Below are 17,181 nucleotides of genomic sequence, written 5' to 3'. Positions count from 1 at the left end.
GGAGCCTCAGCTTCAGGATCTGTCCTTCCAGTGAGCACTCAGGGCTGATTTGCTTAAGAATGGATAGGTTTGATCTTCTTGCAGTCCATGGGACTCTCAAGATCTTGTCTCCTCCAGCAGCATAATTCAAAAGCATCAATTCTTCGGCGATCAGCCTTCTTTATGGTCCAGCTCTCACTTCAATACATCACTACTGGGAAAACCATGGCTTTTACTATACGGACGTTTGTTGGCAAGGTGATGTCTCTACTTTTTAAGATGCTGTCTAGGTTTAAAGGGATAGAGTGAGACAAATGCAGCCCTGTGACCTATTCATGTGATATGTTTCTATGTTTAAAGGTGCTTTTAGGTTCAGGTGAAGTGGGCCTTGGGTTTCAAATGGGGGACATTCTTCTTCCCCTCTTGCGCTTCTCTCCAGCAGATGGAAAAGGGGGAGAGAGACTGTAGCTCTGCAGAACACATGCTTTGCATGCAGAATGTCCCAGGTTCAATCCCTGCAATCTCCATTTAGAAAGAGACTGGGCTGCAGCAGATGGGAATGATCCTGCCTCCCGATTTCCCAAAGAGCCACTGCCAGTCAGTGTAGACAAAACTAGCCTAAGTTGACATAAGCAGCTCCTTGAATCTGTTTGGACTTCCTGATTTGCCAGGATACAGCCTTTGGTAGAGGAGGTGGACTCTTTTTTTTTGCTCTCTCGTGGATGAGTTTCCAGGGGCTGTTTGCCAGCGGTGTCTGGGGCCAGAGGTAAAAAGTGGGTGTGGCCAGATGCAAAAGTGGGCAGGGCAATGGGTGTGACTCCTCCCTTTGCACAGAAGGGTGCAATCCAGCAGTGTTTCTACACATTCACACAAGTCTATCTTCCATACAGGCATTTTCTCAATTCAAGGACCCCCTCCTAGCCAGGCAAAGGGATGGAGGAGGAGGCAGAGCAGGTCTGTGAGGGGACGTGCCCTGGAGAGAGGGGGAGTGGCCTTGGAAGACCCGGGGGCCAAAGAGAGAAACCCAGAGGCCACCAGCTTCCCCACTCTTGGGGAGAATCTGAGACTGCGAGCTGCTCAGCTCGGTTTCTCTGTTGGAAGCTGTACGCCAGGACTCATAACTTGACAACCCGAGTGCTCTTGTTTCGTGCCAATGCAGGTCATCGGATCCTGCCCGTGATCTAAGTCTGTGGCCCTTGCAACTTAAGAGAGATGAGCTGGACGGAAGGGCAGCATCGTGCTTGACTAAGGGGCGTTCTGATCCAGTGAGGCTTTACTGCAAAGCAGGTTGTGTGCATGACTTGGAGCGATTGCAGGAGACAGAGATGTGGGACTTGCTGTGTAGGGCTGATGGGAGTTAGAGTCCAGTATCATTTGCAGACACAGGGTCCCCATCCCTGCTAGGTAGTGTGGCCTGCTTGTATAAATCTGCTTCTTGAGGAATGTGTCTGTCTTGTGCGCATGTCTATCTGCATACGCACACACACACACACACAAACACAAACGTGCACACACAATGCAAAATCAGCCCCTAGTCGTCATGTTTACAAATGCAATTTGCAGAGCTTACAAAGTACTGTCTGGTGACCTAAGTGATAAGCTGTTTAGTTCTCTCAATTAATGGCTCTTTTTCTGCTGGTTTGGAACTGTGAGAAATGGTTCGCTGAGTGGTTTGTTAAATTATAGGTGTTGCAGGTTGCTTTTTGAAATCCCGATAATTGTATCCTGTGTTTTATTTTTAAACTGTGTCGTAATTGTGCGCAGCGTTGCCTTTGTCCTGAACAGCAGCCTGAAGATGCCCAAAGCAAAAATAAATTTGGAGGGAAGGAGGGGGTGAACGTGTTGTAGCAATTATGGGAGCCAGAGGAGCAGCTGGACACGGCTTCCAGATTTTTGTTTTTCGCAGTCTCGTCTGAGGAGGATCTTGCTGCAAAAGAATTGGTAGCCTGTGTAGTGTCAGGAGACCTGGGTTCAAATCCTTACTCTGCTATTGGGTTCGTCACCCTTTTTCTCTCTCTCTAATCTAATTCGCAGGGTTGTGGTGCTTTTAAAAATATTATTACCAATGTTCATTCAATTTATATACCGCCCTTCCTCCCAAAGGAGCCTAGTGCAGCAAACACATAATTAAAACAACAAAATTGAAAACATTCCGAAAGCAATCTAACATTCTAATTGCGTTATTTCAGCCAATGATTTCAAGGTACAGAGGGAACAGGTGACAAGCACTTTGTGGCATGCTGAGCTCCTTGGGGGCAGAGGAGGATAAAAATCAATGCAGTCTTTTATGCTCCTTTCCCTTAATCCTGATTTCCTTGATGGCAGGTTTTGAATTGCCTTTGTGTTCAGTTCTTCACTTTGTTATGCCAAATGTGGCCCCACAGAGCTCTCTTTTCTGGCCCCAGGGACTCTAGCCAGGCCCCGCCCCTTCAGCATGTGTATTTCTGTCCTTGTGCATTTTTGCCCAGCTGGGATGTGTCTTTATTTATTTATTTCATAAGATTTATACACCCATTGATTGTTAAAACCAAACAAAACTTTGAAGCGGTTTACAAGGAGCTAAAGGAGGGAAATCAAGGAAAATGCACACTCCTGCTTTAATACATACAAAAGTTAAAATACTAAAAGAGATTAAAATTACCTCAACTTCTGAATCATCTGGGCATCACAGAATTGTAGAGTTGGGACCCAAGGGTCATCCAGTCCAACCCCCTGCAATGCGGAAATCTTTTGCCCAACGTGGGGCTCAAACCCACAACCTTGAGATTAAGAGCCTCATGCTATGCACAGAGATAGGCTTGTCGGGGCAGGGGGTGTTTTTAACAGGCTCCGAAGAGTGTACAGTGGAGATGCCTGCCGTATGTCAATGGGCAGGGAGTTCCAAAGTGCAGACGCCTAAGTTCTTACAAAGCTGGAATGGGTGTTACGTGGTGCTTATAGTAGTTCCAATTCCACCAGTCGAAGTGGTCGAGTAAGGCGATCTCGTAGGTAAACCGGTCCCAAGTTTGTTAAGCTCCGATCTGCTTGAGCTCTGAACATGGAACCCTAGAACTGTCATTTGGGGGGGACCCCAAAGGCCATGTAGTTCAACTCCCGGCAATGCAGGAATCACATGCCTCTTGCTTGCCTGGATAGAGGATAGAGCAGGGGTCAGCAAACCTTTTCAGCAGGGGACCAGTCCACTGTCCCTGAGACCTTGTGGGGGGGCCAGACTATATTTTTTGGGGGGGAAAATGAATGAATTCCTGTGCCCCACAAATAACCCAGAGATGCATTTTAAATAAAAGGACACATTCTATTCATGTAAAAACACTCTGATTCCCGCTCCGTCCGCGGGCTGGATTTAGAAGAGGATTGGGCCGGATGCGGCCCCCGGGCCTTAGTTTGCCTACCCATGGGATAGAGTGTAAAGTGGTACCTTGGGTTACATGCGCTTCAGGTTACAGACTCCGCTAACCCAGAAATAGTACCTCGGGTTAAGAACTTTGCTTCAGGATGAGAACAGAAATCGTGCTCCGGCGGCATGGCAGCAGCAGGAGGCCTCATTAGCTAAAGTGGTGCTTCAGGTTAAGAACAGTTTCAGGTTAAGAACGGACCTCCGGAACGAATTAAGTACGTAACCAGAGGTACCACTGTTTCTCTCTGTGTGTATAGAAGCTAGCCCAGGCATAGGCAAACTTGGCCCTCCAGATGTTTTGGGACTGCAGCTTCCATCCTCCCTAGCTAACAGGACCAGTGGTCAGGGATGATGGGAGTTGTAGTCCCAAAACATCTGGAGGGCCAAGTTTGCCTGTGCTTGAGCCAGCCTATTGTATAAAGGTAAAGCTAGCATTCATTGCTCCGGTCCCACCCACCACTCGCACGTGGCCCCCAGAAGGCAATGCGGCCCTCTGTCTGAAAAGGATTCCCTGCCCGCTTCTCCGTGAGCCAAGTCGGTGTGATTCTGCGGTTCTACCTGGGTGGAGAATGTGAAACACGAGCTTTGGTCAACCTCTTTGTTCTGGCTTCCTTTTTCCGGGTGGAAGAAAATGTAAGCCCCTCTTTGTTTTGCGAGCTGGCAGGTGTCCAGCATGGCCTCCCCGTTGCCCCGGGACCATTCCTTTGCTCAGCTCCTAAATACTAGACCCTTCTGCAACCTAGCCAGGGCCATATTGGATTTCTCTTTTCTGCCGCCTCCTGCTTTTGCGCCGTGGGGCGAGGCCTCCTTGTCAGGGCACCCTGGCTTCATTTTCTGTGTGGTCTGCTATGGGGGCCGAGCAAGGAGAGGAAGCTGGAAACTCAACTGCTCGATAGCCTTTTCCATATATATATATATATATATATATATATATATATATGCAGATTCTTTCTCTCCCTGCCTTCCTCTCTCTGCTGAATGTTCGCTCGCATTGACCCCTGAGCCCAAGAGACGCGAAGCTGGAATTGGCTGAAAAGATTCATTTGTCTGTCGGGTCCAAGGATGGGAGAAAAATAATAACACAACCCTTGGCTGAAAACGTTCTCTGGGGAGATGAGGAAGGAGTGGCTGCTTTGCGCCGAGCTCTCGGCCAATTTTTATATATTTTAAAAATATTAATCTGTTCCTCCTTTCTGGCCGCCCTCGAGCGCCTGCTCCCAGGAGCCCGGATAAAAGTTGGAGAGGGCCTTCCCACCTGCATTGTGTGGGCTGGCTTAGCTCTCCTTAACCTGCTCGAACCCAGCTCTTGGCTGCTAAAGGGAGCCCACCAAAGCGGCCTTGGTTGGGGGGCTGAGATGGGGCCTGATGGACAAAGGAAGCTGCCTTGGTGCTGAGGCCATCTCCGTGCCATATACAGTGGTACCCTGGGTTACATACGCTTCAGGTTACATATGCCTGAGGTTACAGACTCCGCTAACCCAGAAATAGTGCTTCAGGTTAAGAACTTTGCTTCAGGATAAGAACAGAAATCGTGCGGCGGTGGCACAGTGGCAGTGGGAGGCCCCATTAGTTAAAGTGGTGCTTCAGGTTAAGAACAGTTTCAGGTTAAGAACGGACCTACAGAATGAATTAGGTACTCAACCCCGAGGTACCACTGTACTTTTGAAATACCACAATGTTTAAAAATCCCCCAAAGGATTCTGGGAAATGTGATTTGTTAAGGGTGCTGAGAGCTGACCCTTATTCCCCCTCATGGAGAGACCGTTCCCAGAATTCCCTGGGAGGAAAGGCTGACTGTTAAACCACTCTGAGTTTCCCAGGGAATTCTGGGAATGGTCGCTCCGTGAAGGGACTAGGGGTCTCCTAAGCAAGCCCATAGCCCTCAACAAATGGCCGTACCTAATATTTTCTGAGGGGAGCCATAAGGGCCTAATGTGGTATGATGATGCTTTTAAGTATATCGTGCAGATGGGGCCATAGGCAGAGCAATAATAATAATAATAATAATAATAATAATAATAATAATAATAATAATAATTGCACTCCGCCCATCCAACTGGGTTGTAGCTACTCTGGGCGGCTATGCAAACACTGGCCTGGCCACATTTGGATGGAGGATAGAAAAGGGTCTTAAAACTAGCCTGCTCTACAATAGTCTCATTTGCATGTGTTTCCCCACCCACTTTTGTCTCTGGCTCCACCCACCACTGGTCTGCGGCCCCTGGAAGGTTGCCTTTGAACAAGAGGTGGCCCTTGGACTGATGAATCCCCTCCTGTGATTGGGCTCTTGTGCATGTCTTTGGAGCATGCGCAGAGTGATGGGATCTGTATGGGCCCAGCCACCGTCTTTCTTGAGATGAACAAGAGGATTCTGCAGATAACCTTTGCAATTTGCAGTGTTTCTATGGCAGGGGAACTCTGTGTGTGTGTGTGTGTGTGTGTGTGTGTGTAACACGAACATATATAAACTTCAAATTCTTGCTTCTTGTTCTGCGTTCAAATTGTGGAATAGCAAGAGTTGGAAGGGACCCAATGGCCATCTAGTCTCAACCTCCTGCAATGCAATTTATATACAAAATATAAAACTCCTGAAGCAATACATGAATTAATTTGGAGGAGAAACTTGTTGCAGAGAGTCACTGTTAATAGCCATCGGGGGGGGGGGGTGTAAAAAAATTACTGGATTCAAATGTATAATACATTATAATTCTCAATATTGAGAATTCACTGTGGTTCTCTGACTACTCTCCGTAACAATTTCCCCTCCAAATTAATTTGTGTATCGCTTTGGAAGTTTTATATTTCATATATGAATTGCATCGCAGAGGGTTGCACTACAAATCGGTGTTTCCCGACCTTTGGCCTCCAGCTCTTTTTGGACTACAACTCCCATCATGCTTAGCAAGACCAGTGGTCAGGGATGATGGGAATTGTAGTCCGAAAACAGCTGGAGACCGGAGGTTGGGAAACACGGGGTTAGATGATGGTTGGGTTCCTTCCAGCTCTGCTATTCTGTAATGCCATAAATTGTAATGTCCTTTAGCTGCCTGCAATAACGTTGATTGGGTCGACAGTGAGAATTCCAAGAAATAAGCATATGCAACGTTTTTCGTTTAATCTGTAGGCATGCGCTCTTGCTCTGGAGCCCCGCCAGCTTCTCATTCAGCTCTCCATTCTGGAAGAGATTCCTATGGAGCCCTTTGCCACCCCCCCCAACCATGCTGTAACTAAAACATATTTTTCTCCTCTCCCCTTCCAGACTGTGGAGCATGGATTCCCTAACCAGCCCAGCTCCTTGGCCTTCGACCCCAAGCTACGAATCATGGCCATCGGCACCAAATCAGGAGCGGTGAAAATGTATCCTTTTTGCTTTGGCATCTCTTCCATGACACCAGAGGAAGGGGAAGGTAAGGGTTGACTTGCATCTACAAAGCTTCCCGGTGGGCACCCTGTTGGGAAATGGCCGTCTGATCTGGAAATGCGGCCCTCCCAGGCCTCCCTGTTCCCCTTTCTGGCCCACAGAATTCTTCCCAAGCCGCACACCCTCCCGCCTCCTTGCATCCTTCAGTTGTCCTCCTTTGCACCCCAAGTGTGCATCTGGATTGTGTCCTTGAAGAATGATAACGCCTCTTGCTTGTCTGGGTGGAGGACTGAGAGGGTGTGGGTGTGGGTGTGTGCTCTGGATCTGACCTACTACCCTCTTTCCCTCCCCATTCCTTCCTTACTCTTTCCCGACCCAGTTTTCCCTTCTGTTGTGATTTCATTATTTGCATCTATATTTGCATCCTGTTTTGAATCTAAAGTGCCTCCTCCAGATACATAAAGCTAATTTGGTTTGCTTACATTTTTTTTTTTTTGGAATTTTCTGTTTCTGTGTTTTCAAAAGCAATGCAAAAACAATGGAACTGACCAGCTGCACAAAGGTAAAATGTGCATCGGTTGCTCTGCCTACTTTTAAAAAATTAATCTGTTCCTCCCCACCCTCGATCGCACGCTCCCAGAAGCCCAGATAAAGGTTGGAGGGGGCCTTCCCACCTGCATTGCGTGGGCTGGCTTGGCTCTCTTTAAACTGCTCAAACCCAGCTCTTGACCGCTAAAGGGAGCCCCCTAAGTGGCCTGAGTGGGGGCTAAGATGGGGCCTGAGGGACAAAGGAAGCTGCTGCTTGTTTAAAACACCACAACTTTTAAAAGGCATGGCTTCCCCCAAAGGATTCTGGGAAATGTGGTTTGTTAAGGGTGCTGAGAGTTTATGCTTATTCCCCTCATGGAGAGACCATTCCCAGAATTCCCTGGGAAGAGGGGCTGACTGTTAAACCACTCTGAGATTTCCAGGGAATTCTGGGAATGGTCGCTCCGTGAGGGGACTAGGGGTCTCCTAAACAACCCCAACACCCTCAACAAATGGCAGTTCCATATATATTCTGAGGGGAGCCATAAGGGCCTAAAGTGGTATGATGATACTTGGAAGTATATCGTGCAGATGGGGCCATAGGCAGAGCCATAATAATAATAATAATAATTTTATTTGCACTCTGCCCAGCTGACTGGGTTGCAGCCACTCTGGGCAGCTATGCAAACACTGGCCTGGCCTAGGCTTTTGCTTCTGGCACCACCCATTTCTGGCATCTGCCCCCTGGAGCTTTTCCCGGAAGGGAATGTGGGCCCTGCATTAAAAAAAAAAAAAGAGGTTCCCCATTCCTGGCCTTCCTATTACCTGCCCTTTACCCTGAGGTCCCAGGTTGCAGCAATTAAAAAAAAACACAGGTTAAAAACAGTGTTTAAAACAACTTGCAATCACAGGAATAAGGCAGGTCCTAAAATATCCCCCTCAGGTGTCCAAAGCCAGGGTGAAAAGGTGTGTTTTCAGCATTTTCCGGAAGCCGTATACTGGTGTCAGGTGCAGCTTTGTGGGGAAGGAGATTCACAACTTAGGGGCTGCTGCAGAAAATGGCCTCTCTTCCTGGACCACCTTGGCTTCTGAGGGCTGAGGAACTACCTCTGCTGATCTCGGTGCCTGAGTGGGTCTTTAGTGAGAAGCCGTTATTTTCAGGTATCTGGGGCCTGCGTTGTTTAGGGCAGGGGTGCCCAAACTTTTTCAAAGAGGGTCAGATTTGATGACGTCAACATGCGTGAGGGCCAAACAAAGTTGTTGAGCTTTTTAAAGGATTTTGCCCTAGGAGATAGACAGCCACAGGGGCTGTATTAAACCGACCGGTGGGCCGGATTATGCCCCCGAAACAGACTTTGGACATGCCTGGTTTAGGGCTATAAATACCAACATGAGCACCTTGAATTGGGCCTGGAAACAAATTGGCAGCCAGCTAACCAAGGAACTAATCCCTGAGGTGCAAAAATGTCGTTTTGAGCAGAGTTCAGATGTTGTGTGTAGCCAGGGCTCAGGGTTGCAAATATTTGGCACATTGGTTTAGAGCTGCAGATGCAGAGTGATCTAAGCCAGATATTGGAACTTTACAGCTCTCTAGACATTTGTATATTTTAGGGCAAGTGAGAAGTCCAGGGCCCGCTCTTTCCTTACTGTTCTTGCTACTGATCTTTGGGGGGGGGGGCTGCTCAATAGGAGGTGGGTAGGACAGTTCCATACTGAAAAATGTTCCTGGACTCCAACTCCCATCAGCCCCAGCCAGCAAGGCCAGTCATCCGCGACGATGGAAGTTGTAGTTACGCAGCATTTGAGGAACTGCAGATTCCTGTACCCTGATCAAAACCTTTGTTTCTTAAAAACTGCGGACCCAAGTGCGATAGCTTGGAGGTTCCCATGAAAGCCCCTGGTAGTTTTATCAGAAAAGAAGCATGGGCTCTTACCTAGCGGGTTTCAAGTGCAATACAGTGGTGCCTCGCAAGACGAAATTAATCCGTTCCATGAGGCTCTTCGTATAGCAGTTTTTTCGTCTTGCGAAGCAAGCCCATTGACAGCTTAGCGGATTTAACGGCTTTTAGTGGATCAGCTGATAAGCGGCTTATCAGCAGATCAGCTGATAAGCGGCTTAGCGGCTTAAGAAAGGGGGGGGGGAACCCACAGGAACTCACAAGACATTTCGTTTTGCGAAGCGCCTCCAAAACGGAGGAACTCGCAAAAATTCGTTTTGCGAAGCGCCTCCAAAACGGAAAACCCTTTCGTCTAGCGGGTTTTCCGTCTTGCGAGGCGTTCGTCTTGCGGGGCACCACTGTATTCATAATCCTCCTTATGACCCTGCATGATAGGCAGGTAAACAGAGGAGAGCTTTGGACTGGGTTCACAGCTTGCTCTTGGGCGTCAAGTTTTAGAAGGACGACAGCAGACCATTTGTGACAGCAGCCAGTGTGGTGTAGTGGTTAAGAGCGGTAGACTCGTATTCTGGTGAACCGGGTTCGCTTCCCCGCTCCTCCACATGCAGCTGCTGGGTGACCTTGGGCCAGTCAGACTTCTTTGAAGTCTCTCAGCCCCACTCACCTCACAGAGTGCTTGTTGTGGGGGAGGAAGGGAAAGGAGAATGTTAGCCGCTTTGAGATTCCTGAAGGGGAGTGAAAGGCGGGATATCAAATCCAAACTCTTGCAACGACTCAGGGTTGCGGAGTTCTTGGCAGTTGTGCTTTGGATCGAGTGAGGCCCCGAGATCTGCCAGGGAGGGACTTCCTAAACCTCAACATGCAAGGCTTGGTTTCCTTGCTGCAGGTGCTGGTGGCCTTGACATAGGCTGATGGCAAAGCTTTTGTAGCAAAGGAGGCCCAGTGTTCAATTCTCAGCGTCACTGGCAAAAAGAATCAAATCGGAAGTGATGGGAGAGACTTTTTCTGCCTGAGGCAATGGAGACAGTTTGCAGCTCTGAGTAGACTTCACTGGGCCAGGCGAACAAAGAGTGTGAATCAGTGATGGGTTCCTTTCTTTCACTTGGAGATGTGCAGCCATGATAATGCTCAGCTGTCAGAGATGTTGCCTCTTCTGCATCCCTCATTCTATCAAATCTCCTCCCCCCCCCCCCCCCCCCGTTACAAATGAGAGAGAGAGAGAGAGAGAGAGAGAGAGAGGTGTATGTGGTGTTCAGGAACCTTCCTATTCTCGGAATATAACAAATCCATAAGGCAGGGAGATGTTTTGCAATTCTTCTTAACTCTGGGTGGAATTCATTGCAATGCTAAGGAGGTCATTCCATCAGCACAAGAGTTTCTGCTTGCTCAACACGGCCATCTCCCCTCTCCTCCAACCCAATGCCATTCTGAGAGCTTCACCCCTCCAGAGCAGATTTGCGGGGAGGGAAAACCCCATGGCATTAGTGGGAGTCCTATGGCTGGCTTCCGTTAGCAGAATGAGGTTGTTGAATCTGACCCTTAGTGTCAGGATTTCCCCGGAGCACTGGCCTTCAGCTGGTGGGTCAGGACTCACTTGTGAGTTGTGGCCTGATCCAAGGTTGGGTTCCAACAGGACCACTGCCACCAGGAAAATATGTTGTAAGAAATTAAGAAACAGGTCTCAAGTGCATGTTTGGGTTAAAAGTGGGTCCTGCGTTTTTGAAAAGGGTTGACAATACCTGCTCACCACCAAGTGAGAAACAGATCCTTTCATTGTCTCCACCTTTGCATGTGGGGCTGTGTATCGATTATCAAGCCACCTTACTTTTGGTGCTGTGTTTGTTCCTCCATTGAAGCCAATGGAATACCCACCTGCTCTTCTGCTGCCTGTAACTTCAGTGTTTTCAGTCCCATATGGCATACAGTTTTCAGGCATGTTCCTATCCCTCCAGCCCCGGACATCAGACATGCCAATTTTCAAGTTTTCTGTGTTTTTTTGTTTTTTTTTAAGAGGCAATTAAAAAACCATAAAAGTTTCCTGAATTCCTTTTCCTCCTTCGTCTTTCCTGCTCGTAGCTGTGACGTTGCACCGGCTAATGAGGAGGAGTGCCACCTCTGAGGGGCGTGTGCCCCAGACAGGATGATGGAGTTGGTGCAACAGGTGTAATCCTCGTGGCATCTCCTCTCTGGCCTTCCTAAATTGCAGGTGGAGGTTTAAATTACGGGGTCAGGGCTTGGGAGCCACCTGTTTGTGTCAACCACCTGTTTTTGTCATTCCCGGGGCAGGCAGGGAGTAGCATGGAAGTTTTCTTGCTTTGCTTTGCTGCTACTGGCTTTTGTGGGGGAGAGGGTGAAAGAGAAGCTCTTTTCCTTTTCATCACCTTCCCTGGAGGTGCAGAGGCAGCCAACGCCCATGGGACACCTTGGGTGTCATCATTGGGTGCAAGGGAATTTAGAGGGAGGAAAGTCACGAGGGGACTGCATTCTCCTAGTTCTTGAGCCTTCTCTGCCAACCAGAAAGTGTCCGAGCCTGAGTTAAGGTGCCAGCTTTGATCTGTACAAATGGATTGGGATTTGGTAATGCTGGAGAATTCATGTTTTAAGAAAACAGACTTGACCCCGCACTTCGTGGACTAATGCATGGCAGAAAAGTAATTGGTCCTCTTTCGTTGTGCGTACTTGGCCAAACTTTGTGATAGTTTTCTTGGAACGTGCCTGCAAAACGTGCTGTGATGCGTTGAAAGATGCCCTGCTTTAGGATGAAGTAGACTTAGGAATGTGAACAGAGCAGAAAGGAAAGCTAACAGGCAGTCAAGTTCCTGGTTCTGGTTTTGCCGCCCTCCAAGGAAACCTGAGCAGTTGCTCCTGCTATTCTTAGGGAGTGCTCGTTTTTTCTAACTCTTGTGTTTTGATTTTTAAGTTCCTGTTGTGAACCAAAGTTGGAAGGGCAATTCTGGAGCCCTCTACCCGGGTTGGTGTCGAACGCAGTTGATGATTTGGATATGGGTGTGTGTGTGTTTTGTTTGAAGTTGCAAACAAGGGCCAGGAAGCCTTAACTTGGTGCAAAGCAAGGAGCAACACCCCCCCCTCCACTTTCCAATAAGGGTCTTCCCCTGCCCTTTTGGAAGGAATCTGAATAGATGCCGTTTTTTTCCGGAGGGCTGCAGGAATCTTGGCTTCTAAAACGGGCTCTTTTAAAGCCTCGGCACTGGCATCGCTGCTAAGATGTGCCGTCTCCATGGAGTTCAGAAGCTCAGGAATAGAATGCAGAGGAACATTCTCCCTTCTCTCTGTCTTTCTCTCCCCCTCACCCCCAGCCTCTTGTCTTATTTGCTCTTGCACTCCCCGTTCTCCTCTTCCCCTCTCCAGGAAGGGCTCAGGATTGTCAATATGCTAAAAAAAGAAATAAAACACAACATGCATATTTAAAATGCACGGTTTTGTCTTTTTAGCACATTCCCCCCCCCAAGTAAAAAGTTGAGGTGTGACAGTAAAAATTAAATATTGGCGTGGAAGCTAGTAATCCAGTCTGGTTATAGCGGCCAGACTAGCTGACCCATTGCACCACATCACCTCTAAGATGATTCCTGTATTTCCGGGGCTGGACTAGGTGACTCTTGCGGGCCTCCTTCCAACTCTTATCATTCAACGAACTTTAGGTGTGCTTTTTTGTCTCTCTCTGTGTGTGTGTGTTTTAATGACTTCTATTACTTTTTAAAAAACTGCTGCTGTTCAGATGTACAGACCTCGTTGGGAAGTAGGGGACGCAAACGTTCTCTCCAGGCACAAATGTGGTGCTTTCTGAACAGCGTAATTTGGGACGTCCAATTTTTTTGCGGTTCTTTATAGTCGTAGCCCCCTGCTGCTTGGCTTTCTCTCTCCTCTCCTCCCCCCCCCCCCGGCCCTTTCTGGGTCTGTAGTTGTGCTGGAAGGGCCCAGCCGTGCTGGCTTCAGTTCAGGACATGTGTGAGTTGGGAAGACAATGGGAGAAATGGGCTTAAGAACAGAGGATAAAAGTTCTCAAATAAGTTAGGCTGGGGGGGGGGCGAGGAGGGGGAAGTTCTCCACATCCTAGCCAGGCCAGGGGAGGAAGCAGCTGAAGGGGTAAAAATAAAAGCCGACACTGGTGCCTAAAGGGAGTTTTCCTCTCCTCCTGAGGGGTCTTGGTAGGGAATTGCTCTTCCCATGGAAGGATGCCACGGAGAGCTGGTGGGAAGGTCGAATGCTGCAAAGCACCCCCACAACCCATAAAAAAAATAAAAAATCCTGGTGGTGGTTGGCTGCTGATGCTGGCTTGGCAAAGACTGAATACGCACACAATCTCTCTCCTCTCTCTCTCTCTTTCTCTGCCAAATTTCTGAACAGGCAGCAAACTTTCCCTGGTTTCCTTCTTGTCTGTTACCCATTGCTGAATACTGTAGTAGATTGATTTCTCCGCAGGTAAGGTGGTAAGGGACGCAGGTAAGGGACGCGGGTGGCGCTGTGGGTTAAACCACAGAGCCTAGGACTTGCCGATCAGAAGGTTGGCAGTTTGAATCCCTGCGACGGGGTGAGCTCCCGTTGCTCGGTCCCTGCTCCTGCCCACCTAGCAGTTCGAAAGCACCTCAAAGTGCAAGTAGATAAATAGGTACCACTCCGGCGCGGTTTCACCAGAAGCGGCTAGTCATGCTGGCCATGACTGGACCTGATGGTCAGGGGTCCCTTTACCCTTAAGGTGGTCTCTGACCCCATTTGCGCCGAAGGTTCAAGGCACTGCGATACCACTTTTTAAACAGTTATGCTGAGAGGGTCTGAGAGTTGTTTGGAGACCTCCCCTTGCCCCTCACAGAGCTACAATTCCTGGAGTGGTCTAACAAACTCGTTTTGGGGTGTGTTTTGTACCCACTGCTGAATTTTCGATTGGCTGCTCTGTAGGGTTGGGCTCACTCTGATCACATTCACACCATGCCTTCGATTTACTGTGATGCCACTTCAAAAACTCTCATGGCTTCTCCCAAATAGTCTTGGGAGATGTAGTTTGTTAATTTCTGCTGGGCATTAAAGGTAAAGGTAAAGCGACCCCTGACTGTTAGGTCCAGTTGTGAATGACTCTGGGGTTGCGGTGCTCATCTCGCTTTACTGGCCAAGGGAGCCAACGTTTGTCCACAGACAGTTTTTCTGGGTCATGTGGCCAGCATGACTAAGCCGCTTCTGGTGAAACCAGAGCAGCGCATGGAAATGCTGTTTACCTTCCCGCCAGAGCAGTACCTATTTATCTATTTACACTGGCGTGCTTTCGAACTGCTAGGTTGGCAGGAGCTGGGACTGAGCAACGGGAGCACACCCCATCGTGGGGATTCAAACCGCCAACCTTCTGATCAGCAAATCCTAGACTCTGTGGTTTAGACCATAGCACCACCCGCGTCCCAAACTGGGAGTTAGGAGGCTCCAATACCACTCCCAGAGCTACAATTCCCAGAATTCCCTGTGAAAAGGAATTGATTAATCCACTCTGGGAATTGTAGCTCCATGAGTGGGGAATGGTGTGTGTTGGGGGGAAGTTTCGTAATGGCTCATAGCATCCTTAACCAGGCTACAACTCCCAGAATTCTCTGGGGGAAGCCATGGCTGTTTAAAGTGGTATCATAGTGGTCTGAATGTGGCCTCCCTCTCCCTCCCTCCTTGGTCTGTCAACATAGAATTGTAGAGTTTGAAGGGAGGACACAGGGGTCATCTAGCCCAACCCCCTGTCATGGGGCTCGAACCCACAACCCTGACATTAAGAGTCTCATGCTCTCTGTCCCGCTTGAGTCAGTTGAAAGGCAGAATGTTGGTCAGCCGACTTGTATCCCTCACCCAGGCCTAATGCAATTTCCCCACTTCTCGCCCCTTGATTGTACCCAGATATGCACGGTTCCAGGCTTGGCTGCCAAGCACCTAGTTCCAGGGGGACAACCCCCCCGCCACTGTCACCCCTCTTCTCACCACAAGGGTGAAGCTGGATAGGTGGGGGTTTTCTGTCCCGCCCTTTCGGGGGGGGGGGCGCTGGGTTAATGGGCTACAGCACGGTATAACTTTTAGATGCCCCAGGAAACCAAGAAATGTGTGTGACCGACTTTATTGAGGTTGCCTGGACCCAGGCTTGCAATATCTCCGAGGCATGCTTGTAATCCTTTATAAAAGTCATTTTTAATGACTGATTTGCGTTGGGTCGGATTATTATATTGTGATCATATTTTGTTGCTTCTTCAACTCGTCAGTGTGCCTTGTGCATGGCAGTACAGGAAGGCAAACGAAAAGGGGAATTAAAAATTAAATGAACATTAAGAAAGGGAATTGAGAAAATTCCAAATGTCCTTGTGGCGGAACAGAATGGGGATAATCTGATTTTTCCATTAATTTTTCCTTTGGATGCTTGGCTGGTGAGCTCCTGGAAGAGGGCCTCTCAGGAAGAACAACAGCCCTAGCACTTTCCCCCTTCATGAGGGCTAGAAGCTTGGATATGAAAGCATTCATATGTGTGTTGTGTGTGTGTGTGTTGTTATAAAATGTGAAAATCCAATAATTTTTTTTTTTTTTTAAAAAAAGAAGCTTGGTCTTTGTCAATATGTAAGATTTAAGACAGCCGAGATTCTTGGGATTCTCTGGAGGTTAACTCCATTAACATTCTCAAAACATTTGCAGGCCACTTGGATCAGACACACAGACGTTCAGTAGAATGTGAAATTCAGGCCTGGAGGAATCTGTGATCAAAATTAGCTTTTAATCTCTGGAAGCATCAACTTCTATTCTTTCACAATAAAACCAAGCCCAGACCCTACAGTTTACTGCAGTGACGGGTAAAATAAAAATGCCCCCTGACACCTCCTGTAAAATAAAAATTAAAAAATCATCTGCCTTCAGGGCTCTTTTTTTTTTTTTAAAGTTCACCCAAAAAAATAAATTAAGCGGGCCACTTTTCCTGGTATCGGGTCAACGAAGCGTCTCTTATTATGAATGGAGAGCCTGTCTAGCATCTTTTACTGGTGGCTGCAGTGCAGGCATTTGCCCAGTTGGTCATCGCTGCCCGCCTCCCCTCCTTCGACCCAGCCCCCCTCCTTGCCAGCCGCACATAGCCAGAGGTCTAGGGAGCCGGAAGTGGGGGGTGATGGCTAAAAGGTCTTTGGTTGGCGTGAATGCCTGTTGGCTGGATTTGGGAAGCTGCTGTTGCTGGGAGGCCCTGGCTTGGCAAGAATTTGAGGGGGCGTCTTGACGTGTGGGGCAGGGTGTAGGGGCAGAGGGACTTGCGCTGGAGGCGAAACAGCAAAAGGAAGAAGGGTGACGCATCTTCATTTTCCCTCCACATAGCTGAGCTCAGTCCAAGGGCCGGATTCCCTCCTGGGCAAGCTTTCGGAGGGCCACACGGTCAAAAGGGGTGGAGCAAGCGTACCTCAATTTTTTTGCTTTCGTACAGTAGGGTAGTTTCTGCGCCCCGCTCTGCCGTCCATTCGGGCAAGCAGATCTGAACTCTTCATGCTCAAAAGCATATTTTTGGACCAGTATACCTGAAGGAGCGTCTCCACCTCCATCGTTCTGCCCGGACACTGAGGTCCAGCGCCGAGGGCCTTCTGGCGGTTCCCTCGCTACGAGAAGCCAACTTACAGGGAACCAGGCAAAGGGCCTTCTCGGTAGTGGCACCCACCTTGTGGAGTGCCCTCCCACCAGATGTCAAAGAGAAAAATAACTACCAAACTTTTAGAAGACATCTGAAGGCAGCCCTGTTTAGGGAAGCTTTTAAAGTTTAATAGGTTATTGTATTTTAGAGTGGCTGGGGAAACTCAGCCAGATGGGCGGGGTATAAATAATAAATTGTTATTATTATTGTTTTTATTTTTATTTTTATTATTAAGAATCCTCGCTGAAGAAATCTGCAAAAATTAAGTTTTGCCTCCTAAAATGACACGCCCTAGGGGTGCAATGCACTCGCACGGCCTGTTTTGTGGGAGCTCCTGCCTGTAGATTTCTGTGTCTCAGTTCATGGTATTGTCACTTTGAGTTGC

The 17,181-nt window shown here is 48.4% G+C and overlaps 1 protein-coding gene across 6 annotated transcripts in view; it reads left to right on the top strand.

The window, feature by feature from the left end:
* Positions 1-17,181, top strand: part of LLGL1 (LLGL scribble cell polarity complex component 1) — an 82,373-nt gene that overhangs the window by 17,206 nt on the left and 47,986 nt on the right. For 5 of the 6 annotated variants that reach the window (XM_081839593.1, XM_081839592.1, XM_081839591.1 and 2 more), the window contains exon 2: positions 6,636-6,733. In XM_081839593.1, coding sequence (XP_081695719.1) covers positions 6,636-6,733 — 98 coding nt within the window. Of the gene's footprint in view, positions 1-5,197; positions 5,314-6,635; positions 6,734-17,181 lie in introns of those variants that run through there. The other variant, XM_081839594.1, reaches the window with a different exon arrangement.

Source organism: Podarcis erhardii (genome assembly GCF_964252035.2).
Source record: "Podarcis erhardii genome assembly, chromosome: 14".
Classification (NCBI taxonomy): Eukaryota; Metazoa; Chordata; class Lepidosauria; order Squamata; family Lacertidae; genus Podarcis; species Podarcis erhardii.
This window is presented reverse-complemented; position numbering and strand designations above follow the sequence as displayed.